The sequence below is a fragment of the Athene noctua genome, chromosome 8 (assembly GCF_965140245.1).
Source record: "Athene noctua chromosome 8, bAthNoc1.hap1.1, whole genome shotgun sequence".
Classification (NCBI taxonomy): domain Eukaryota; kingdom Metazoa; phylum Chordata; class Aves; order Strigiformes; family Strigidae; genus Athene; species Athene noctua.
In genome coordinates, this window is record NC_134044.1 from 11,411,333 (window position 1) to 11,438,508 (window position 27,176).

The following is a 27,176-nucleotide window of genomic DNA, read 5'->3' on the forward strand; positions in this document are numbered from 1 at the left end:
AAACAGAAGGTCTCCGCGCCTATTATTCTCTGCTAGCTTTTCTAACCAGTTTAATACTTTGATTCTTGAGGATGTTTTTGTTAATTTACATAAAGACATACTCCTCCCCTATTACATTATTACATGCGTTATTTTTTACAAAGCATTACTGGGTATTATTAGTAGCCAAGAGATTCAGAGAACACTGTCCTTGCCATAGAGTCGAGAGAAACAGAGGGTCTATGATCACCCTGTTTCCATGGTCTCCTTATACAGATTTATATGCTGATGTTTTTATTGGAAGTAAAGCAAGCAGCTGTTTCTCACCCAAGACATGACACCAGCTATGGAGAGGAGGGTGTCAGTGTGAATAACATCTGCATTTTTTTCCCCTGATACAGACAGGAAGAAAGCATTTATCAATTGATGGATTTAGGTAGATTGCAAGGACCCAGCAGAGCCCAACGGTATGATCTGATCATGCTCTTGACTTTGCATCCTATGTTTGATAATGCCAGAGTTTAAGGCCTGAAACTCAAGGGCTGAGTTGCAGAACACAAAGTTGAGGTTTGCTCAATCTGTTGTTTTTACATATGAGGCTACTCCCTGCCGAAACCCTATCTTTGTTCTCCTTGACTTTGAGAGGACCAGATTTCAAGTGAATATAAAGCAGTTCCACTTATTTTCTCACCCAAGATCTCCCCAGGTTTGCACCATTTAGATTTGTCTAGCTGTTTGGATCACTTCTGTATTTATTCTTTCATGTTACAAGGATAAAACTAGTGTAACTACTGTGAAGTAAAATATTTGCCTTTATTCAGTATATTTTCCACCCTATCATTTCCTTGTTTTTACTGTCAGCATTCACAGAGGCTGCCTCCAGACACCCCTTCTGTGTCCATCTGCAGTTCTTCTGCTTGCTTTCTCAGAGAAATCTTTAAGGATCACACAATTTTCCAATTTGAATATTTTTACCAAAAAGAAAACCTGAACATGCTACTAAGGATATTCCAATTTCTGCAGTTGACTACAATTGCCTTACTTCTTCCCCCTTTCATAGGATTAAACTATAAACATGAATATAGTTACTAGAAATAGCAGAAGAAACAGACAAATCGGTCTAAAAATAGCACCCAGGAGATAGCAACAAATGAATTTTGAATTTAATATGAGGACAGGATACCTCTTGGGCTTTTTAAGCCTTTAAAAATTATTTAGCAGTGATGACAGATGCATGACTGACATCTCAATACAATGAAACCCTCAATTTATCCATGCTATCAGCAAGACTCCAGCTTTTGAATAGTTCTATAGCTATGCAGTTTGTTACTGAATTAATTCCTTCCTATAGAATAGTGATTAATAACCCCAGCTTCTGTTGTTTAAAACAGATGTTTCTGACCACACAATGACAAAGATCAACTTAAATACATGAACAGAGAGTATAAATAACATCTTCCTGAGTCTGCAGAACAACCTGAAAAAATTTAATGGAGAGGTCTGCTTCGCCCTAATCATTTGAAAGGGTTGTCAAGTCTGGAACTGAAAGATAAGTTAAAGTGTTGCCTCTCTATTTCTATATGGAGAATTTCAGCAGAAGCATCCAGCTTTTGTTCTTAACCTCCAGTCCAAAGCTGTCCACAGGGTGGGAAAAGCAATAAAAAAATTAATATCCCAGAGGAATTAATTCTCACTATGAAATGCTTTCATATTTAACTAACTTCAAATGTCTTCTTTTAATTAAGTTACTGTAGGATATCCAGTTTCTTCTGTTAGAGTGCTGTAGCAAACTTGGTATAAAACATAGGTCCAAGCTTGCTAAACAGCATTAATGTCCTAAACACACATGCACCAAGGTCCTGCATATATGTGCTACAGCAGAGTACAGCATCAATCAGCCACAGTCCTGTTCTGGTTTTGGTAGGAATTACCCTCACTACCTTCCTTTTATTGCCAGAGAGAACTCTAAAAATCAAGGTATGAAAAAGATACTAGCCATGCTCTCCCTCTCAGCTGAACCTGGTAACTCTGATACTGGCATCAGTCACTTCAGAATGAGAATAAACCCATCTGTTACTTTATAGGTGTCCTCTGTATGAGGATTACAGCTGATGAATTGGATTGCAATGTCTGCCTCTGCGATCCAGCTGGAGATTTGCACAGTGCTTCTTGCCCCAACAGAGCAGCAATACAACACAGATGCCTACCCCGTGGTGTGCGAGTCCTCTATTTTATATCTGACTTTTGCACATCAAAGCTCTAAGAGAACAAATGCCTATATGAAATAGGTATATATTTCAAAGCTTTTAGACTTGCAAGTGAAATATATCTGTCCAGAAGTGCAAAGTCTTCACCACAGAGTAGAGGCTTGTCAGGGTAACTGGAGACCTGCAGTCGGCTCTGGGGAAGCAGATTTATACAGCCAAGACTTTTTTTAATCTGTGATGGCAGTCCTCCTCAATAGCTGCATTTCTCAGAAATGGAATGACCAACCTCCTGGATGAAACTCTTGTGAGCAGAAAACAAAGCTACCAAAACCTGTTGTCTTGAAACTCCTCACCCAGATAAAATTAGAAGGACCACAAATGGAGATTTAAGTGTTAAAATAATTTTAACTGTGCTTTCTCACAGCAACAGTTAATAGGAACAAAAGATAGAAAACAAAAGTAAGACTGAAATAGGAGCTAAGAAATACTGGAAATAGACTCCAAAATCAGACACAGGGGAAGCCTGGCCCATGCATATGCCTCCCCTCCCCTTGTGAACAGTTGAGATGAGACCATTGAGTTCTGTGGCTTCAGTACCTGGGAACTGGAATACTATGCTAACAGCTGTAATTATACCATTTTATGTGTGTTTCCAGGTCATTAGGTACACCATCAAGATTTTTCACTGTAGGAGCACACAATTCCCACTGAAGTCACCTCACTGGGAAGAGGGTCAGATGTTATTCAATCTAAGAAACAAGCCATCTCTTTCACATACTTGCCTTATTCGGTATGCGAGTTGGACTATGCCCAATGAACACTGCAAAGGGCATAAACCCACTGGCCAGCTCCTGGCTAAATCCTTTCCCACAGTTGCATGAAAGGTAAGTAATTTCAGTAGAATCAGCAATGAGTTTGATTTTACAGTGGTGCAATATTCAGTAAATATCTTCTTTAGTGCACAGTGTGAGACAGATCTGTTGCCATTGACCTTAATACTACTGATCACTATGCAGTTTGTTGAGTAAGCACTGTGTAAGTGAGCAAATCAGAAGCATATCCTCTGAAGAAAGATAAAACTACATCAATACATCATTATTTTAAGCTTCCATTAACAACCCCAAAATATTTAAGCTAGTAGAAATTGCACCATGTGAAGCCCTCTTTCACTTCAAGTCTAATTCAAAAATTCTCTGCAGAATGATCTCACAAGCAAAGAATGCAGAATCAAGGGACAGTTAAGGTTTGCATATATAATCTTAACTTTGTCATCTCCAGACCTTTATGAAAACATAGGGTTTTTTCCTAGGAGATTTTAATCCTTCAAAAATTTCTGACCATGCTTCATTTCAGTCTACTGAGTAATACCTATGCTTTTGTTGGGACTTCGGCCTCTAAGAATGTTTTCTCTGCAAAGCCAAAGATTTTTGCACCAGTACATGAGCAGATGACTTTCATCAAGACATAGTGCTGAATTAAATAGCTCTAAGTAATCTTGCAAGAAGAAAGAAAAATATGTTGCAGATTACTATTCCCAGGATTAATTTGTATACCCCAAACTAATGATCCAGCATGACCTAAATGGGGAATGCCACTTTCTGTTCATTGAAAATGCAAATGGTTAAGGACCTTGAAAAGTAGTGCTTGCAGAGGTCACCTCACTGATCTGTTATCAAAGCTTGCATAATGAAGTGAATGACACAGCCATTAACTTGCATATGGGTTTGTATATGTCAAAGCAGACCAGCTTAATCTAAAGGTGAATTCAATAATGTTATGCTGAATTGCAGTCCAAAAAAAAGCCTGCAAGAGCCCATGATTAAGGGTCAGCACATCTGATTTCTGATTTGATGTCAGCTGCTAACCTTTCTTTGACCTTATCCCCTGCAGACATTTTAAGTGACTATTGCTAAGGATATTTTACAATGTCATCTTGCTGACTCTCACTGTGCAGTGAGAAATACCATATAGCTTCACCTTTGTTGAGTTAATTTCAAAACCTCTTCAGTGCACCTGGAAAAACTAACATTTTATTTTAATTTCCTAAACCCGCTGTAAATTGTCATCTCACATTGGGAGGACATGAATGGAAATTATAGGAAAGTTTATTTTTCCTTTCAAAATAACAATTTCATGCATTAGCCAGTGTGATATCTGGAATTTGCATGCTTTTCATAACAGCATTGGTGACAAAAATTTACTCGTCCTTAGTGTAGCCATGTGAAACAAACAGCAGAACATTTTGCTTATGCTATATAGGAAATCATTCACACTGCATGAGATCTCCTATTTTGCTGACTTTTATTGTTCTTCCATTTATTCATTTCCCTGTATTTGGCAGGTTAGTGTCCCATTTCTGTTGTTGATAGGCTGAGGCTTGTTTATGCTTTTGAGTAGGGCAGTCCAAATCTGCCAAAAAATAAGGACAAAGTCTGTTGAGAGGCTGTATGCTTCTGCATAAAAAAAGAAAAATCTCTCTCAGCTTGGCTTTCCATTTGCATCAGAAAACAATCTGTTCATTAGAAACAGTTCGTAATCTTAAATGTTTCTCTAAGCTCCATACCAAGTGATTCTTGTTACAAAACAAACAAAAATTACAATTTGCAAAAGTAAAAGGTAGATAATTACGCTAGTACAGCCAGTTATATCATTTCCAAGTACACAAAAGGAAGGAAATGAATTGTTTGTGAACACCCATATGCAAAAGCACACTTTTCTTAGTGGGAATAAATGAAAAAGTTTTTCAGCACAATTAATGCCCCAAGGCACCACAAGGATTTACTTCATAGTAGAAAAAGATACATAGAGAATTTGATACCTAAATATTTTAGGAATACTGATAGGTTAGAACATACCTCGGAATTCTTTCCAATACTCAACTGGGGTTTTTTGACAATTATATGCTATAGACTGATGTACAGGAAATAGTTTCAAATAATATGGTAGCAGTCATACAGAATTTTTAAACCTATTTAGATTTGTAAAAGCCTCAAAAAAGTAGCTATCCAATACTTCAGTTATAATATGGATTAAGATACATAACATAAAAGATATTTCTCCTAGCATTATTAGCTATTTCCACTTATTTCACCCCTCCTGTCACATTTAGGGAAAGTGGGGCTTAATTATGAAAGCTAGCAGCTGTTGTAGCTCCATAATACATATAAATAATACACAAAAAAACTGTGGGGCCTTTTGGGGTAACTATTTTAATGAAGCAGTATCACACTTGTAGCCTGTTCCACCATTTCCACTATACATATCAGAAGTAAATCTAATGAACTACATGCTGCATCACTGAATAACAGAGAGAACCCACTGGGATGTAGCTGAAACCAATGTGAATTTAGAGCTACACCATATGTAGCGGAAGCTGCAAGTCCAGAGCAGGGACCGAGTTTCTTGCCTGCATCATGGCCATTTCAAAGTATCAAGCAAATAATAAACACAAAAAATAAAGTTAAAAAACTTAGTTATCAATATGACTAAACACAGCTTTCATAAACATACGGGGTCCATGACTTCAAAGCCTTATAGTTTTCATTACTCTCAGCTAAAAAGCAAGCCTTCATTATGACTTAAAGTCCACCTGGTTCTCAAAACAAGGGCTTACAACACCTGTGCTGCCATTCCACAACAGAGCAAATTTAGTCCCACTTCACAGTTGCTTCTGCTAGATGGTAACTGCCACGCAGTCTATCTGCGATTAGCAAAGCCTAGCCCGGTAATAAGAAAAAGGACATTTCATATATGGCAGAGAGAAGGTGAAGACATTTGCTGGATGTCATGTTGTCACTGACTTCTAACATTCATCTCAGTAATGCAAGCCTTCTATAAGCATCAGTAAATGTGTATGCACAAAATACATTTCCCTTGCTTCCTGTACAGGCTCTGCTTGGCACGTACAGCAGACTCATTCTGTTTGTGTGAAAGTTTCATATTTTTCCCCATTATGAGTCCCCACAGCCCAGATTGATAGTAGACCCAGCTGTCCTTTATAATTACATTTTAATGACTTAGGATGGTTGTTTGCATTTTGGCAACTTGTTTAATAGTGATGACATTTAAATTGTCACAACTAAGCTTCAAAGTTATCAATTTATTAGATGATCAGGAAACTTCACACCTATGGTGGTGTGGTTTTCTTGGCTGCAATCTCAGTAATCCATCAGCACACTGATTTATATAATGAAGGTTATTTCATAGGGATATGCTTTAGTTAATTCAGCCCTGAAAGGGATTAATTTGCACAAATTAAAAAGGTTCTGTTTACTTATTTATTATTGCTTTAGATTGACAGATACTCTAAAAACACACATATTGTGTTTTGTCTTCTGTTGCTTTCTTCATTTCAGTATATTGACTTTTTCGTGCACACATCCATTTATTTCTTCTCCTTCTGCAAATGAACCTGGAGTTTGCAGAATCACATATGATCCCTTCAGAGAAACACTTTTCTGATACACCAGCAGAAGTACTCAAATACTGCACAGATTATATACTTGGTAAATTTTTTTGCTAAGCATTTCAACACCCCTCCCCCAATGGTGCATCAAAACAGGTGTCCAACTTCTTATATAAATGTAGAAGTTATGAATAGCAGGAAAATTAACCCTGATTGCTTGTTCTGAATATCAGGTTCAATCATAATACTGTCAGCTCCCTGGCATGCTCCCTACATACTGCTTGTTTATTCTTCTTCCTCCTTGCTTCCCATTTCCAACCCAATGGTTTCAGTCTCTCTAAAGTCTCCTATCCATCTCTGTTTGACCTGCTGTCTGGAAAAGAACCACCACATGACACAGGCAGGTAAAGCTGTCTGAGCTTACTCACAAATCCACCGATGTACAACCCCAAGGCTGCCGAGAGGCATGGTTAAAAATGATCAGTGCTGGACAGGACTGCTAGACAAACTTTGTATCTTTTGCCATGTCTTCAGGACCTGAGCTCAGCTCTTGGATTAGCACACACACCCTTGGCCATTCCCATTACATGGCACAGAGCAGGTCTCCTCGCCAAAAAGTCTGACCATGAGCTGCTAGAGGTGCTAGAACTGCAAACCATGAGCAAGCCAGACTTCTGGCACATAGGACTAAAACTGGTCACTTGATTTAAAAGTTACTGGGGGAGGCCAGCACTCAGGTAAAATTGTCACATTAATTTTCCAGGAAATCAACTTCAAAATGCTTATATATGTGGCTGGTGATTGATATCAACACGGATATGTCAGTCTTCACTGAGGAAAGCAGCTCTGGCAGAGGCAGAGGGGGACTACTGCTCACTGCCAAGTCCCCTATGTCACAAATGCCACTCCTGAAAGGCACCATCCAGATACAAATTAAAATCTTGTGACTTGGCCCAGTACAGGTCTGCCATATAATCTTTTCTCAGAGAGAACTGACTTTAATACACAAACAGGAGGAGGAAAAAAAAATAATTCAATGAATGTACTTCTCTTTACATTTTTGACTGGCTTTTCCTCCTTATCAGTAGTATTACCTTCAAGCAAGCAATCATTAAGTAAACAGATCTCAAAGAAAAGTCATTTCAAGTACAGATTTCTTCCACTAAATTCCCTGGAGTGCCCACTCTATAGCCCTTGGGCAAAATCCAGCATGAATTTATCTCAAGAATAGGCCAACACTCATTAATCAAGTGAAGGCCTGGCTGAAATCTTCACAAGCGGCTGTGCAGAACACCGAGTCACCTTGTAACTGATCTAGGTATTCTGCAATGCCAAAAGCCAAAAAGCTGCCATAGACCATTATTTTACAGATAGAAAGCCAAGTAAAGAGAACAAGGAAAGTAATTAAAAAATGTATTTCTCAAGCTCATTGGACACAGATCAAAATTAGAACACAGAATGAATAATTGAGACAGGTAGCAGAAATATGTATTATCCAGCTGCTGAACAAAAAAGCTGCAAATAGACTCTCAAGTTTTTAGGAGAGGAGGAAGAGGTCCCCAGGGCAATCCCCATGGGAATTCCTTAACTCTGGGAAGTGGGAGGGTTCATCTCACTAATGACTGAAAAACTTGCCCTTCTACCTAGAAAGCTGGAAGATCCCCAGAAACCTGAACAAGTCCTAGAAAGTTTGCATAAACACCCATGCAGATGGCCGAGCACTATCTGTATGCCCTTGTCGGTGCTCATTCCATGCCCATCCCAAGCCCTCTGCCCCAACCTCTGCTTTGTTCCAGCGGTGGCCTTTGAAGTGTGAGGTTCCCACTGTGGAGATGGCTTGTGGGACAGGACAGCCGGGGGCCCTGTTACTTGTTCTAGCTGGGAGCTGCACTGCCTCCTCTCAGCACATGTAGAGGATGATGTGAATCTCGCCTGCTCCAGCCCCACCCAGCCCCTGGAGACAGCCCCAATCTGATCCCAAGCACCTAGCCTTGTGATTTTGTTTAAAGAAGATTAGAAAGCTCTATCAGCAGAGGATTGACTGGCAATCATCTTCAGCAGAGTGGAAAATCAACTAGAGCAGTAGGACAGCAACCTGTTGCAGCTGTTTGCACAGTGACAGCACCAGGGCAGACCTTTTCTCAGCCTCAGCTGCATGTCACAGCTGTAAAGCATGGAGGCATCTCCCACTGCTATCCCAGGTCTGAAGGAGGGCTTCCATCTGTATTTGGTGGTGCCACCAACAAGTAGTACTACATCTCTTTATACACGTCTACCTTTGTCCCGAGGAAACCGTTACAGCTACACCATCGCTACCACAAAAACTGGGGTGAAACCAAGCCTAAGACTGATGCCTACACCAGAACATACACACACCAGAAAAAAAACATCATCCCCAGCAGACTCACCGGTTATGGCACTCAGCTGCTATGTGTAACTTCCAGCGTGCTCTAAAGGTAATCCAGAAAAACGGCCCTCAATTTTTATTTAACTTTGAAGTCCACTGTTTCTATTTCAGATATGAAAGCACCGTGCACCTGAAAGCTTGTCTACTTTTCCCACGTACACTAGCTGATCAAATAAGTATTCTATTCACCAGAAAAATCTGTTTTGCCAGGTTAGAGTGCAATTTCTCCTGAGTTGAACCTGAGTAACACTGAGCTACAAAATACAAGCTCCTAGGTTTGGTGATATTCAGTAGTTTTACTTAGTATGATTATAATTCAAACATTATTTTCTAAGCTAAAAATGCTTAAGTGCTTCAAAAAGCCCATTTGATTTTCACTTCTTTCTACAGCAGCTTTATAATTTCTACTGAATGTTTTAAAAACAGAACTAATAAAGAAAAAAATCAAAATAATGCTTTGATAGAGCTTACCAGCTTTGAATTGCCACTTTCAGATTCATTGCCTTGAATATCCTATCTGTCTCCTTCCTACTCTGGAACAACTTGTGTGAAGGGGGCCCAGCCCCAAGGTCCCTGGGCAAGGGGTGGGGAAGATCCAGGGTAGCAGGCAGGTTTAACCAAGAGCCCAAATCACAGGGCAGCCCACAATGATGAGGCAGGTTGGAGGCAAGTGTGGGAAGACAGCATCAGACACAGCACCAGGAATGGCCAGGCTCTATCATCAGCTCAGCGGAGGCTGTAGCCAGTACAAGGACGTAGTGGAGCTGGAGACCAGCACTACTACAGCCCTACTCAGGAAGGGATTAAAGACCTGGGGCTGGCCTTAAATGAGGCTCCTGGGCCCATGGGCAGGGGGTGTGTGTAGGGGGACCCAGGTGAGGCTGGTCAGGGTAAGTAAGGCCTATCAATGCACTCTGAGCCATGACAGATGCCTTTTAGGCTTAGTTTTGTTAAATAAAACTTACTATGTTAATGACAGCTTTAGAAAGCCCATTAAGTTAAAAACAACAAAAAAATTAAAACCAAATAATCAACCCTCATTTCAATATTATGAATGTTCTTAATATTATACTATGCCTCCTCACTACTTCTGGGATTCAAACTTCCACGGGAAATACAGCTTCTGTCATTGTAAGAAAACGGAAATAAAAAGACTGAATCATGACGTAAAATTTTAGGACCCGTGTTCCACTGGTATCAGCCTCTCTTCCAAATGCTTCCCTACCACTGCCTCTGCCTCTCAATCTCTCTACAGGGCGCATGAGTTAGGTTGGTGAACAAGGTTAGCATAAAAAGACAAAAACATGCAGAACCTGAATTCTACTCATATATCCATAAGATAATACAGAGTAAGAAAAGACTTCCAAAAAGGGACTTAATGCATTTTCTGGAGAAATTCCTTTACTATCTTTGACAAATCCTTCTTTACAAGGAGTGCCAGATAAAGCCCTCCAGTATTGCCTCTGGATTAGCCCAACTCTGAGAGCTGGGAACCTGGGAGTATTACAAATTGACATTTCATCCCCCTGGGGCAGCTTCCACTGTCCCAGCATCCTGCAAGCCAATAGAGCACACAAAGATGTCACCAGATGACTGATACATCCTTGTTACAAAGCAGTTAAAATGTCATAAAAAAATTGGATCAAACCCCATGTTTCCATAAAGGAAAACATTATGTGAATGCTTTATACAAATAGGAAATATCACAAAATTTTCACAGCTACAGTATTAACAAAAATTCCCTGCCAGCAGCAGAATATACTTTAACTTCATGATTTACATAAACTGTGAATGATGAGATGTAAATTATGTTGCCACTGAAAAAAGAACTGTATTCAACAGAATATTTTCTGCCTATAGTATTATTATGGTTAACGACTTTCAGACTGTTTTAGTAATTATTATTTAACATTCCTGTGGTCAAGCAAAATGAACACAAATGTTTACATATACATGTTTTAAAATCAATTTTAGATGACAGCAGGTTACTCTCTTGTTACTCCATAACCAGTAACTTTTTACATTATAGTTTGTTTTCACCAGTGATCTCAAATGATACTCCTGTTGGTTTTAATAACTATTTTAGAAAGCCCTTTATCTGCGCAGAGGGATTGCCTGGTACCATCTTCTTGGCACATTTCACACATTCATTTCCTTAACACTGCCTTTTGGTCTACTCTCTTCTTTTCTGGTCACATACAACAGCTTAGGCTTTTGAGGATGAAAATGCTTTGGTTTAACTGAAGTCTCAACACAATGTGGAAGTATCTGGATAAGCGGGAGGTGACTAGATGATCAAAGGCCCCTTTGGCTCTAAGTGTTATGAAACCTTTTTGATGTTAGTCTGTTTCTTCCGGCCCACGTTCAGTAAAAATACACTTTTTTATTTTCCACCAGATGTTTCTTCTGTTCCTTCCAGCAGACTATATGAACAGATAAGAACCTCCAGGATATATTCCGTTTTATCTCTATAACCTGGAGAAAGCATCTACATTTTTCACTCCATTTGTCCATATTGTATTATAAAGTTATAGTGTTGGTGATGATGGCAGCTGAACTGGAGAAAGTGCAACACCAGCTAAGAAAAAGTTAGTATGGGTGGGCTACATAGCAAAAACAAAGCTAATGTCAGATCAAAGACTCTGAAAGAGTAAGCCCTGAATTCATACAAAACATTTGCTATCAGATCGTATTTCCTTATGTATCTCTCAGAAGGGCTTGCCTCCAGTTTCCGAACCAGAATGGTAGTGGTACAACAGCTGTATATAAACTAATAACATGTAAATTGATACTTTAGTCGTCTGTATTTTGTTAAATTAGTGACAAACCGATAATATTCCACATATCAAATTCTGAGTTACTGCTTCTCTCTTCTACTATTTGTAAACACTGTCACGTACTGACAGTCTAGGAAGGTCACAGTTCCTTTACTATAACTATGCTTTGACATTCTTCTTACATTTGTAGGCGAGTCCTAACTAGTTCCTTCAAGATTAACATAAACAGTGTTTCGAATATGTTGCTATCAGATTCCCAGCATTAATTAAAAAAAATATCCCTCAGATATGGATTTAATTTGCATCCATGCATTCCATAGCAAGCTGTTCCTTCCCAATTATTTCATGTTGAAAAGCCTCAGTATAAATCTCAGAAAAATGAGTATTCTGAGACCTGCTCTACTGCTCCTAAAACCTGTTTAAACCTTGTGCTATTAAGCAAAGGAAAGATCTCAATGTCACTTTTTCATTATGGGTCAACATATGACTAAGCTGTATGTTTACACTGATAATAGCTGTATTATAAATATTTACATGGATTATATAGTTAGCAGTAAGGCGTAAGCAGTGATAACCGTATGCGTCACTCCTGTGCTAAGTGTACACGGGTTATGAAAATGATGTTTTTGTTTATTTCTTCCTTATTTTCTTTCCAAGTATTGAATTCTCTTTCTAATCAGTCCAGCCATAACTAGGAAACAGAACCTATACTGTTAATAGTCACTTAAATGGAAAGGGATATTGTCTTACATGAACTCAACCAACCTTTTACGTGCCAACCCATCAGGCGGACTAAATTGCCATTCTTACTCAAGAACATCTTTCATGTTGAGGAAATCTGGGTAATCACACATACCAGATATGTATCAGCAAGGCTAAAGAAATAAATTTCATCAACTATTGATTTTTCCATAAAAAGAAGTTGTGAACAGTATTTTTCATTTATTCAATTTTATTGATAAGAAAAATGAACATTTAGCAAAAAGGTAAAAGAAATCCATGAGGTAAATGGTGGTGTGAGATTAAAGAGAGCAGCAGGTGGCTGTTTTCTTTTTTTTTCCAACCAGCTATTTATGTAAGTATAAAATAATCCAGATCTGTGGGGTTTTTTAGTGAAATTTGCGTAGAAAAAGAAAAAAAACCCAAATTTTAAGAACTTAATGGGTATCAATTCCCACACGGGTAAAAGTACAAGAACAGTCGGGTTTTTTAAATCTATCTACATATGTGGCCCATTAATGATGGTATCTGAACACATTTACTGTCTCCCCTTGCTCCTGTGACTGCTATTATCCCTGCTGTATCAGTAAGGACCTGAAAAGATGAAATATTAATAAATGATTGCTCCGGTTGACCCAGGAAGTGAACTAGGATTGAAATCCAGATCTTCTAGGTCCCAGAAGAGAACAAAAACCTCAGGACTTGTACATCCAGTAATAAGATCTGGACCTGTACTCAGGCAATAAATACTGCATCTTTAAGAATTACGGACTGAAATTATGATTGCATGAAAATGGAGTAAGCTATTACAGAAAATGGTGCCAATTATAGAAAACCTGATGTATGATAGAAAATCTATTATCAGTCTAAGCATTTATAACTCCCACATCCTGTGATTTCTATGAATTATTATGATTAGCATTAATTGAGGTAACAGATCTAAATGTGCTAAAACTAAGGAGCTTAAGATAACGTGTCTAAATGGTGGCACACACTGAATGTGCCCTCCTCTTTTGGCTTCTGTTCGTTCTTGGAAGAGAAGACTATGCTGAAGTTGCTTGTTTTGGCAAAGTCTGCTCCTTTAACTTGATCTCCACCCTATTTCTAGGAATTCAGCCCCTTTCATGCCTGCCAGTCTGCTGAGCTGTGTGCTGTTTTTGGAAGGACAGAATACAATTTTCTTATAAATTCTATGACATACTTGTATGAATTGCCAAGATGCTCTATGAAACCTAAGTGCCACATAAATGACGGCAAAATAGGGCCATTTACATGTAGCTTTGGCTATGGATTTTGTATGATTCATTTCTAGTCACATATTTGCACCATCAGCTTGCCAACATTTATATGATAACCTATTATTTTAGGCATTTATAATTTGCTCAATATATTCCCTACTGAATATTAATAGCAAAGCTTGCAGGCTAGAGATCTGCATCAAATTTGGGGAATAATACTTAACACCAGTGACTAGTACTCTACACATGTGAGACTAACGTGTTCATCTAATTGCCTTCAATGCTTGGAAAAAAAGTAAGCGGTTGAACTATTAAACTTACAGAACTAGTTACTGTTTTGCATGTGAGGTAAGTCATTTTCAAAGGGAACCTAATTATGCATTTTAATAGCAAGTAATACCAGTAACTGATATTTTCACAGACGTTATTAGACTAAGCACAGTCCCAGCTGGGAAGCTGGACACCTTTTATCACCTGGAGCTGGTGTTTCACAAGAACATACTCGCTGACAGGTTTTGCCTAGGAGCCGGCGTGCTCCCGCCCGCTGTTTAACACCCCCTTATCTTTGCTAATTTGTGCTCGCCTCAACACCGCCCCCGCCTGCTTGCAGTGCAGATAAGGCTAGTAACTGGCTAGTAACTCAGTAGTAACTCTCCTTTCTCGGCAGCTGCCTCACCTCCCGGGTAGAGCGCTGCTGAGCGGCGGGAGGGCAGAGAGGCGTGGGCCACGCTGCGCCCAGGGCCTCCCGCTGCCCCCGCGCCGGCAGAGGGCGGCCGCGGCGACACCGGGGCGGGCCTCGAGCCGCCCCTCGGCGCGGAGTGGCGGCCGGGCCGCGTCACGTGGCGCGAGGCCCGGGAATGCTGTTGCTGCCGCCGCTGGGCGCGCGGGAGAACGTGAGTGCTGAGGCGGGGAGGGGGCGCGCGCCGCCGCCGCCGCCGGAGCGGTTGGTTCCTTCGTCCGCCGCGGGCGGGGAGGCGGCGGCAGTCAGCGCCGCGGCAGCACGGCCGCCTTCTCCCGGCGGGCGTGGCCCCCCGGCGCCTTCAGCCCGTCCCCGCTGAGCCCGTTGTGGAGCCGATAGGGCTTGGGCTGGCGGGGCGGCGTGAGGGCCCCGGCGCGCGGCGTCCGCCGCTCTCCGGCGGAGGGCGGGAGCCGCCCCTGCGGCGGGGCGGGCGTGAGGGGCGCAGCCCGGGCCTGTGCCGGAGGCTGTCCGGTGCACCGGAACAGAAGCGCTGTGGGGGCGCCCGGGCTAGGGAAGGCTTCCCCTGGAGCCGTTAGCTCTCGGGAGTTGCCTGCCGCCGAGTTTAGCTCGCCCCTCGCTGCCGGAAGCAGAGTGGCGGCGCAAAGTTTGTGGAAATTAAGTGAGTTTCAGATATGTCAGAAATATCTAATATTTCACACTTGTAACAACTCTCACCATTTTCCGTTTCTGTACGACTTTGCTCCTGCAGTGCTTTTGAGACGGTAGAAGGAAGCAGTGCCTGAAGGAGCAGAGTGACGTGTAAAAACGGCAGGAATGTGGCAGTGGTGGTTCCTAAAGTCCAAACCACAGATACGCCCGTCTTATCACTAAACTGCAGGAAGTTCATGTGCAGTGACACCTTAATACGCAACTGCTTCTCCTTGTTAGGTGGCTTCAACATTTTTCTTTACTCTCATTTCCCTACAGCAGTATTTTTAGAGATTATGTAAATGATCAACTGATGCAGAAAAAAAAAATTCTGACCAGAACTATATCCTTTTTTTGTGAGGAGGATAAAATGGCAAAAAACCCTCAGAAACCTAAACCTACAAGTAATTTGCACTTGTGTTAAAGGGGAATTAGTGACCAATGTATCTAAAATATAGTTGGTAAACTTTCTCATGTTTGTGTAAATACTGAGTTTAAGTAATTCAGGTGTTTTATAAGATGTATTTAATGATACCTGAGTTGGTTTAATTTCCTGAGATAGCACAATCATTCTTCCTGAATTAACGTTGTTAATTCAGAGAGATTTGAGGTCTTGACAAGAGTTAACATAACACTAGTACTAGAAAGTGTATATTTGTGAATTGTTTAACCAGCATTATTTACGGAGGATTTCATTAGAAAGTAAGCTTCCTGTCCTTTCTCCTGCAAACTGCAGTGAACTTTTCCTTTTGTTTTTCTTCTTGCAACTTGGAATTGCTGGTTTTGTTCAGATTCTGGCTGCTGTACCATGCCCAGTGTGTAAATTGTCTGCAATGCATCATATCAGTTTGAGGGTCAAGCTGAAATGCATCATGTAATTTCCAGAATAAGTCTTCCAGTCCATGCTTAGTCAACTTAGTTGGCTTTGAGGGAAGTTGTGAGAGAGCAAATGTGCAGCTGATTAGAGCTGTACATGGTGGTGGAGTAGCTCCTTCAAACTGAAGGACTGTTTGGACAATAAGACTGACCTCTGCTAGGATTAAAACTTCCAAGTTTGTATTTCCCTAAGAGTGTCCTAAGGAATCTTGTTGCCTCTACATGCTGTGTCCTTGTGTGGCTTAAGGAAGTGTTGCTTGCTATGACTTGAGTGTCATTGAAGCCCACTGAATAATGTGAAGACTTTGAATTAGGAGTGGATACCATGTAGGAAATGAAGGCAGATAGATAAAATATAGTTATCTTAAGAACATTTTAGAGATAATGTTAGTAGTCGCAAATGACAACAGAGACTATAATTGGTCTTTACAATGATAAGCCTTAAAGAAAACTCCAGTGGATGCTTGTTCTGATGGTTAGATCTGTATATTGATTCGAATTAAATTTAAATATGATAAATATATTAAGTAAATTTCTTTCTTTTTAGTGAAGTCATGAGTCTGAAATTGTCAGGGCTTCCAGTGATATTTAAAGTTAATAATTACAATGAAACAATTTGAATAGCTCTGTATTTTAACTGAAGGGTGGATAGGTTGCAGCCTTTAAGTGTTTTTCTTTTTAGATGAAGTAGCAGTATTCTGAATCCTAAATGCTTAGTGTCTCAGATGTTCATATGTAAGATGTGAGGCAGAGTGCAAGATTTGACCTAGTCCGTTCTATTGCCTCTGAAAGTTCTTGTTTATTTTGGGATAAGGCATCCAAAAGTATTCTTGGCATGTATTATTTAATATGTCTGTATTTTATTCTGAATAGTAATTGTCACACCCTTCAGAACGCAATTTTCAGTTTTAAGTTGAAGTTGTTAGCTTGAAAGCTTATTTTGTTAAGGTCTTATTTTCAGTAGTACTTAAGAGGATTAAAGAACTATAAAATATTTTCAATTTTCATGCTGAAGCAGATGTAAGAGGCAGAAGAACTTCCTTATTCTCACAGAAAACTTTGAAGGACATTTAAAATAACGTAGCATATTACAAAAAAACCACTTTCTGGTGTAGCCTTTTATGCAGTCATTTTATGTTGTTATTTAACTTTGTATTGTTTCCATTCAGCAAGGTAGTTACGGACTTAAGTTATTTTAAAACATTTGTATTACAGATGTATGACTTTTCATACCAAATTACAAAATGTTGTGTTTTTTCATTTTAAAGTTCAGTATTCCTTTGTGAATAGAAGCACATTATGCCCTTTAAAGGCACATTTCATTAATCCAGAAGTCATTCTAATTTTATAATTATGTCAGAACTTTGTCTTTTGTTATGAACTATGCAATTGTCTATGCGTTTCAAAGCATATTTTAACTGACAGTTTGTGGTTGACCTTCTCCTTGCATACATACTAAAAATAAACAGGGTAATTCATTATGTTTCAAATTTTTGAGTTTTTTCTTGCATTGTTTTTTTGTTATGCTTTCCTTCCTCCTCCCCTCTCCAAAGTTTGAGGGCAATAGTAGAAGGGTTTACAATTTGCTTCTACCTCCTTTGTAGAACTCTTCTTTTGCCCTAAAAACACTGTATCTGTTTCAGTCTTTACTTGGGTAAGTCTTTGTACCCTGGGATTATCTTCATAGACAAGTAGTGTGGACCTGTTGTTGGTTTATCTGTGTGTGAAAGGGTTTATGCTCAGGATCTGATATTTACCCTTTACCTCTTTCAGGTGGTTTTTACATTTGTCTAGCTCTAATCTGGACATGTAGGCTGAAGGCCCAATTTTTTTCTGGAGTGCCCAGGGTTCTTTCCTGGAACACATCAGGCTTAGTTTCATCTGAAAAGAGATGAGTTCACGCACACCCAGGCCACTTCACGTTGTGAACCACAGTGAAGTCAGTGGGGGCAATGGAGAAGTTCAGTTCAAAATCATACTCCCGATCTGAACTGAAAGAGTAACCCTGGGATTTTCTTCTGTCCGTGAAGAGTTATACAGTGCTAAAGTGCCTCCATTACAAATAACTTTTGCAAAGCAATGAGAAGAACAAAGCAGTCTAGAGAGAAGGTTGGTGACAGATCTGAGTATCAGGATGTGCCATGCAGATAATGGCAAAATCTGTAGATTGTGGCTGCATTCACCCTCAGTAAGAATGAGATTACACATCCCCATCTATTCATAAAAATCTAGATTTACGTCACAGGGCTATTTGTTTTTAAGGAGAAGGGCAATAAGCAGGATTTTGCTTCACATAAACATAAAATTTCAGGTTAGTTCTGTCCGTTTTGGCGGGAAGCAAGGGTACAGGGAGAGTCTTTAACTTCAAATTACGGCTACAGGAAAAGACAGTATAACATTTCATTTTAACTGGTATTTACTAAAATACTTATTACTGAAAAATCATGTGATATGAAGTCATAATATTGTATGGTTGCCAAGTGAGCAAGGGGGGTTGTCACAGCAAAAATAAAAGTTTAAATGCTTTGCACTTGGTTAGTACAAAACAAACAAACAAATTCCGAGAATGTTTAGTTCAGACATTTATCTTGAGTAGGTGACAAAAATGCAGACACGTGGCAGCCTAGATGCAAGACAAATGTCCATTTCAAGTCTGTTCTGGAAATTTGTACATTTTGAAGTGGGTGGCATGCTTTCAAAAAAGAAAAAGGAATAAATGTTTCATTGTTTCAAGCCTTACTAGGCTTTTAATAAACAGAGTAGAGGCTGTGGAAGAATGTTCAAACAGTTGAAAGCTCTATATATTTTAAGTGAATTGCATTCCAGAAGGCTCTCAAATACCTATTTTCTTTCTTATATCTTTTTCCTTTATAATCAAACACATAATGTGTCTTGGCTGACATTTGTGATTCCTCCCAGTAATGGGAATGATTTATAGCAGTACTGTAATCATGGTGTAAACCATTCCCAGTATTGTTACATGATTGTTGTACAGATACGTGCTTATGCAGGTTTTTTCTCCTAGGTGCATGTATTTTAAAAGTATTTAAACTAGAAACTAAAGTGTATCAAAAGGGGGTGTTAAAAAATAAGGTTAAAAAGTAAGACTGTAGTATTTGGCAGTTTGAACAACGTGGTATGGCAGGATTTTGGGGTTTCCACATAACTTGCGTTTAAATGATGTTGACTTAAATTCTAGCACTTTTTATGTCAACTGTTTTGTGGTGGAAAAAAATGTAGCTGTGTCAGTGGTATGAGAAAAGTCAGGGGTTTGGGCAGATATATGTAAGAACAGTTTGGGCGTGTTGGTGTACCTGGTATCAGAGCATGTAGTATGGAAAAAAAGAATGACATTGATTAAACTTTTGATTAAGTATTTTTTTTTTTGTAATGTTGAGATTAAAAAGTCAAAGGCTAATAATGTTAATTATCATCTAAAATAATCAATTTACACTTTAAGAGGTCTTTGCTCATTTGAACTTTGTAGGGACTACAGCTGTGGTCTCTGTAAGTTAAATTGTGAGGGTTAGAAGCTGGCTTTAAAAGGCACATGTTCAAGAGCCCTGATATAAAGCGTGTTTCTGCTGTTTTGCGCAAGACTTAGACGTTATATAGCATCTCTGAGATTAGACCATGGGAAAAAATGCAGTATATTTCCTTTTAATGTAGCAAATATGTCTACTTGCATTTGGTTCTACTACAGTTGTTTTGAGGAACTAGAGTTTTTCTTCCTTCTCTTAAAGTGCTATAATAAGCATAAAAGCAATTTAAAGAGAAATCCAGAGACTAGAAAAACTTAACTGTAAGAAGTAGCATTAATTAATTGCACGTGTGAACTAGCATGGAAGTATATGCTCCCCTCAGCTATAAGTAGAGGAGGTAGTCTGTCTCCTAGATGATCTTATTCGATGTTCAACCCTGTGCAGGTTTCATACTTCCTTTTGCTGTTGTAGGACAACATAATTCAGAGGTGATTTCCTTCTTTTTCCATGTGTTCACTTTGTGTGCTGCAACCTGATCAAATTATTAATGATACTCTGAATACTTAAAGAAAAACATTTAGTAAAATGTTTGCAGGCATATGAGTGGTCTGTAGAAATGTGAAATTTAGTCCTAATAAACATAACATGGAATATTAAACTTTGTATCTTGAGCTGTTGTCCCTTTCCCCTTATAAAGGTGTAATTTTTTTTTTCTGCTGTCCTCCAGAAGAATTATTATTGCTTGTTTATCAAATAAACAAGCATCTGTTTTGAGAAAAAAAATTTGATATGATGAATTGGAGAGGGATTTAAATAAAAAATAAATTAGCAACTTATTCTATTTTCTAATGTAAGAGTAGGTGCATGGGGTGTTGAGATTAGAATTTTGTATATATTTCAGGAAATATTGAAACCTGATAGTAAAGTTTTGAAGAGTAGGTTTATTTTGCTGACTGCATAGTTGATGTTTGTGTGAAATAAAGTATTATGTATCTTCAATATTTTAGCAAAGAACTGGTATCCTAGAGGTGGAGAAGAGTGGGCGTGCTGTTGTTGTGCCACCTTGAAGAGTTTTGAGAACTAAAACCAGTATTGACCAACTTGAGGTAGCCCTCAGAAGCTACTTGAAATTCAGTGTCTCTTCCTGTCTTCCACAGGTGGTTCCACACTCTAGAAACTCCACGGTACCTTGTGCTCCTTATTCTCCAATTAAAATTGAACAGTTTAGCTTGATGCTCTTTCTCAGTTTCTATCATAGTAACCCTATTTCTAGCTAGATCTAGAACTATAATTATCCTTTTAAATCCTCCATTTTATTTGATATAAATAGGACAGAGATGAATATTTTGCTATAACTGACTGGAAATTTTATGTGCTGTTCTTATATATGATTTCTTCACTTTTAAACTAAACTTCGATTTCTAGTCACTAGGAAAACAACAACAATTTTCAAAGCTTACACTTAGGAATACTTAGCTGTGTGTCTGTTACTTCTTGAAATGATAACTTTTAATTTTCATTCTTAGATTGTACTGAATATTTGTAAAAGTTGGAAAAATGGTCATGAAAATAGCAAAAGTAGGAAGCCTGAAAACCGGGACTCTAGAGAAGAATTTTTAACTGGTTTCCTTCCTGAAATTTTAATAATTCTAAGTGAATCGGGATATTAATGATAACATGTCTAGAACACCCAGGAATTTTTATAGATGAAGTAAAGCCTGTCCAGGGATATGAAAGACAGGTTGCAGATTCCTTTTTCTCACAGTGCTTGTCTGGATTATGTGTGTAAATCCCTTTTACTTGTATTTTATCTCATTTTAAAGGTTGTGATTTTTTTTTAATTGAAATTTTTGTCCTGATTTTAAAAAAAAGGTTTCAACTATTAGCTTGAAGAATTTGCTGTGTTAAAAAAAAATCAAAACAGTGATGAGCTTAAAAACACCCCTGTATATAAATAATAATGCAGTTATCTTTTTTCTTTCAGAATTTCCAAAACTTCTGTGGTTTTGAATTCAAACAAAAGACTAGAAATTGGAATAATCTTCACATTTCTTTGAATAAGAAGAAATAATGCAGCGAAGGCAGGGAAGAGTCAATGCTGGACTGCTTTTGCTGCTTTATCAAATTTCTCAAGTTGGACTCCAGAACATTCCTTCTGTTACCCTTGGGGTACTTGCACTGAATATTTTTCTCTTTTTGAATCCTGTGAGGCCCCTATCTGAAGTGTGTATCAGTGTAAATGAAGTCGTCTACAGAAAGAACTGGCAGCGTTTACTGCTTTCTCCTGTCCACCATGCAGATGACTGGCATTTATATTACAATATGGTTTCCATGCTTTGGAAGGGAATAATGCTGGAAAAAAAGCTTAAGAGCATATGGTTTGCATATATCATTGCAGTATTTTCAGTGCTGATTGGAGTTGTTTATATGGTGCTGGAATTCATGCTTGTGAAAATTCTGGATGATCCTTTGTATGAAATGCATTGTGCTGTAGGTTTTTCAGGTAAGGCACTTAATTGGTCCAATTTACATATGTAAAATTAATATTTATGGATACTATATAACAGTATTTGTTGAATGCAGAAAATGGATATGCATGTATGTGGTTATGTCAGTAAAGTTATCCTATTTTTTTAGTTTAAAGCATGTACTCCAGGTATGAACTTTCAGTGGTTCAGTTCATGTTCCTGTGACCAGCAGTGTATTTACCTGAGAACATGAAAAATATCATCATTCCAGTAGAACTATGTTTTCTGTTTAGTGTCAGTGACCGTTAGAAGGCTGAAGCTTTTAATTTTCTGATGTCAGTAATGCTTATTAGGTGGGTTCTAGAAAAGCCTATCACTTTAAAACTTTTATCTTCAAATTGCAAATTAGTGATGCCTGTCTTTAGAGAGTCTCCCCAGATTTGCTTCTGCTAGAAACATTCAAGCACCTGATTTTGGTCACCTTTCAGTAATGGTCTTTTCATTTAAGAGATCAAAGTTTTCAAGTTAGTCAACTTCTCCTCTTTAAAAAAATCTCCAGTCAGGTGGAGAAGTAGCACTGCTCTTCCAGATATGTAGGGTTTTTTCCTTGCGGTCACTGGGACCTAGCATTAGAAGGCAAGTCCTTCTTTTCAACCTCTGAGAAAGGTGCTTCAGCACCTCTGAGGGTTCCTTGTAGTACTCGAATCGGTACTAGTTGGAACATTCTGGTCATTGCTCATTTGGAGTGTCACATATTCTCTGGTCACCCACCCTTTCGTACCAAGACATGCCCAGCTCTCATATTGGCCTTTATGGCTGCTGCAGGGGCCCTGCGAGCAACCTCTTCTGAGGGGTTTGGCAGCCTATGGATGAGAATAGCTCTGATACAGGGTAGGTTTGACCCACCTCAGACTAGTGGGAAAAGAGGTGTGTGAGACAGCTGAGGGAAGCCTCGCCGGGGACCTTTTACCTCATTGCTCAGCAGCTGCTTTTAAGCTTAAGCCCTCCACATCGTCCCTGTCTGAGCTATGTTGCATCTGTGCCTGGCCATTGCTCCTCTGACCTGGGCCCTGACTTGACTTCCTACCTTCCTTTGGCCCTGCTTTGTCAGGAGGCTGTGCCTGGTGATCTGAGCTCCTGACCAGCCCCACTGACCGTCACCAGCCAGCCCTGTGCGCTGGGCCCCTGCTGGGGAGGGTGCCACCTGCCTGCCTCTCTGTTCCCCTGGCATACACTTGCTTTGTGGAGCATCTCACTCTTGCTGTTCCCTAACAGTGACTGCAGAACCCCACCGGATATTTATTATTAGTGGTAAAATGACTGAAATATGTGTGCTCATCCAGTCTCAGCTGGACTTTCTAGGGTTACTTTTTATATGGTATTCCAACTATTGTTGGGTGATTTGTGGGGGAAGTGTGCTCTGTAATATGCTCTGTGAAAAACCGGGAGGTGCTGCCATCAAGCTTCTTTTTGAACCTCTTGTATCACCCTAGACTGTAGGATGAGAAGTTGAAGTTTAGAAATTGTGAAGAAGTATCTGTTTCAGGTATTTGCTTATATAATGTACCATTCATGTGAGGTTTTTCCTCTGTGTTCCTATTAGTTCATGCCTTAAAACAGCTTAGTATCAACCCAGTTCTTACTAGGAATGAGAAGGGTGAATATTTCAAATATTTATGATGAAACTTCTTTATAACTGGAAATACAATACTACTGTGTAATTGGGTAGTGTTGGGATTTCACTGTAAGGTTTTTTCACCAGATTAGTCTCTAGCTTCTCAGTTAGCCAGTTAGTAATTTATATGTCCCTTCCCTTGAACCAACAGAAGGGAAGTTAGATTTAGTGATACAGTTATCCAGGTGATGCAGGTTTATGGCTTTCCATGCTTTATGGCAAAAGGGACCAAGTTACTGAAGAGCAGTGGTGATGGGCCAGATGGGGCCTCCATTTCATTCCTTACAAGAGACTCATGTCAGCCATACTACAATATCAGCTGGACCATATATTTGGGATTTTTTTTGTGAACTAAGAAGAGTGGGATAAACCTCTAATCTACTAAACCATTTGTACAGAGGACAAAAAGCTTGACTTTTGTACATTTAGGGATTACCTAATTGGATTTTAATTTGCATGTTCTGCATGGTAAAATAGTTCAGATCTCACATTGAGTATTGCAGCCTGTTCTGGTGTCACTTACCTTTGCAGCATCTTTTGACTATTCAAAGCTTGGAAATGCGGGTCTGCAGCCTTTTGCACCTGCATTTGACCATTATTCAGGCAGCAGGTGAAAGTAGCTTGGACAGATTTAGTTTTCATAGTTGATCTTTCTAAACCTTCAATATTCTTCAACGTGACCTTCAGCATAGGTAATTTGTCTTCAGTTGGGGCAAGTGGCATGTCTATGGAACAGCTGTTGAAGAAAATATGAGTGTTTTCCTGATAATTATTTCTTTAAGAGCCAATCTGTATGCATATTCACTTTAACAGGTTTTAAGATTTTAGGATGCCTGGATTTTTTTTTTTAATTTTATTTTAAATGGATGAAACAGACCTGCACCTTGTACCACTGGATGGAACCTGACAATACAGACCAGACAAAAAAAGAGAAGAAAAATATTGAAGCTCTGCAGACATGGCTCTGGTGAGCCAAAAGAGGACTGGATGGAGATGGCTCCTAAACTACACTGCTGCTATCAGATATTTTTCCTCTTTAGTAAATTCAGAGTTTCTGAACAAGTCCAGTTTTATCAGCGGCAAATAGCATGAGCGTGTATGTATGTGCATACACGCACTTCTTTGGATTTGGTCGTAGAATAACAATATTTACATCACTGGATAGATTAAGGGATTTTGCTATCTCTTGTTTTCTGTGGTGTTAGAAGGGGAGGGGAGCCTTTTCCTTGATTTTATCTAGTACATTTGTATTGATGTTAAACTCTTCTGTCTTTTCCATGTCAAATCTAGTACTTCTTGATTTTTCAGGGGTTTTTTTTTCAGACGTGTGTGAGCTTTCTCTTGAGAGGAACTTCTTCAAAAACATTTTGAAAGTTCCAATAAATTATGTGAATTAATTCTGTCATGTTAGCTATTGCTCGCATGATAAAACAGTTGCAGTCAATTAGAAATGAATGATTATTGTGATTAAAGTTGATTTATCTACTCTTTTTTTCAGAAACAAGTGATTCTGGAGTATATGTAAGATGATTTTCATTTCAGAATTTGAGCTTACTGTTGAACTTCACACATCTGTCTTGTTTTCAGTAATGGCTTTTCTCAACTCAGGGAATATTTTTGAGTTCAATAGTTTTGTCAATTATTTCAACTAGAACTACCATTTAAAAATTGTTTTTATTGTTTTGAATACCTGAATAGCTACAGTGAGTAGGCATATTAAAAAGCAACTTAGAATTGGCTGTTACACAAACATAATTTTTAAAATCCTTTTTAAGTCACTGAAAAGTAGCCCTGAAAAAACAGCTTGGAGCTGTTGTTCTGGCATGCAACAATGTGCTTCATAGTACTGTGAAACTGTATGGTACTTTAATTTTAGTAGTTAAGTTGTTTGCATTTCTTTATTATTTGGGCACAACTACTTCTGTCTTTACGTGATTTCTTCTGTTTTGCAGGAGTCTTGTTTGCTTTGAAAGTTCTTAACAACCATTACAATCCAGGAAGAGTCAGCAGCATCCTTGGATTGCAGATATCCAGTAAATATGCTTGTTGGGTGGAGCTGGTGGCTATTCATTTAATCTCCCCAGGGTAAGTGCGTTTAATATTTCAAAATTATAGGAAGAAATTTGGGCTATCAGAAGTAGTTTGACATGTATTATGAAGTATGTGTAGTGTTAGCTTGTATCCACATGGAGTGTTGAGTCTATGATTAAGTGTTAAGGCTACAGTCTGCTTTTTTCCTTTACACCCTTTATTTTGAGCACATTTCAAAATAAAAACATGAAATACTGTGCCCAGAAGGTATTCAGTATTTGAGGGAAGATAACAAAAGTTTATTGACAAGGAAAAGGGACATGCCTTTTCAGCAAAGTAACCAAACGAATACACTGTAATGGCAAGGACTTCATTAGCAAAACTGCATTCCATTGTTTGCTTACTATTTCTGTTTTAGTGCCTTCTGTTCATCTGTTGTAGTCACTCCTCTAATTTATGATAAAGTTATAATTTAGTATTCTGCAAATTTTATGCAATTTCACTGTTCTGCAGTCTTGCTGAACGTCCTCCTCCATTTCCTGTGTGCTCAGTTCTGCCAGCACTGTTCATCCGGCTCTACCTCTGTGAGAATAGTGCCTTTCTCTTTGGCAGTTGATTTCTGGAGTTTTAGTTGCAAATCTGTAATTTTCTTTTGTAATATTTTATAACCGTCAGTCATATGGGAGAATATATGTGAAGTATAGACACCAAACTTACAAACTACCAAATCACAGTTTATATACAATTTCCCACTTTTCAGGAATATGAAAAAAATAAACGGGAGCAAACCCTTTTTTGTGACATACTCCTAATCAGATACTATGATACAGCAGATAGAATATTTCCTAGACCAGAATGAGAATTCACATATTACTTATGTTAAACACAGATTTTACTGACTTACTGCCTGATTGACTACAGTTAGGAATCCTAGGTTAAAAGAGAGAAGAACTGCAGAGTGTGCTGTTCCAAATGCAATTTTAAGTGTAAGCTGAGAGGTCACTTTCATGGCATTACTACAAGTATAAAACCCAAGTTTTCAGTGCATTAGAAACATTCTTCTGGAAAATATAAATCGTCATGTTAGCTGAACATAGTTTTTGTTTGGTGATATGTTTAATACTACTCTTTGTTTTACCATTAAAGAATAATGAAAGAAAATTATGTATGAAGTAATACCATGAGCATATTGTACTGTATCTGGTAGAGGAAAAACTTGAGTTTAGTTGTTGATTTTTCAGTTGCTTTACTGCAGAAATGTCTTTGGAGTAGAAAGTGTATAGATGGTCCAGAAAGAACATACCTTTTCATAATTTTATGGAAGCTTAGATTGTTCCCTGGTCTAAAGAACTTCTACATTGTTAGATTCAAGATTGATAGTTAGGACAATTTCACAGCACTTAAGTGGTAATGGGGGCCATAGAAAACAAGTAGTAATCTCCAGAAATTCATGTCCCAGAACACAACATGTTTAATTAGTAACTGCCAACTGCCTTGAAATGAACCATGAAAATTATAGCTCTC

At 38.7% G+C, this 27,176-nt stretch overlaps 1 protein-coding gene across 1 annotated transcript in view; it reads left to right on the plus strand.

Moving 5' to 3' along the window:
• The first annotated feature begins 14,535 nt into the window (after positions 1–14,535).
• Positions 14,536–27,176, plus strand: part of RHBDD1 (rhomboid domain containing 1) — a 51,925-nt gene continuing 39,284 nt past the window's right edge. The window contains exons 1-3 of the mRNA XM_074911953.1: positions 14,536–14,626; positions 21,463–21,981; positions 25,574–25,706. Of these exons, the coding sequence (XP_074768054.1) occupies positions 21,549–21,981; positions 25,574–25,706 (566 nt within the window). The 5' untranslated portion in view covers positions 14,536–14,626; positions 21,463–21,548. The remainder of the gene's footprint in view (positions 14,627–21,462; positions 21,982–25,573; positions 25,707–27,176) is intronic.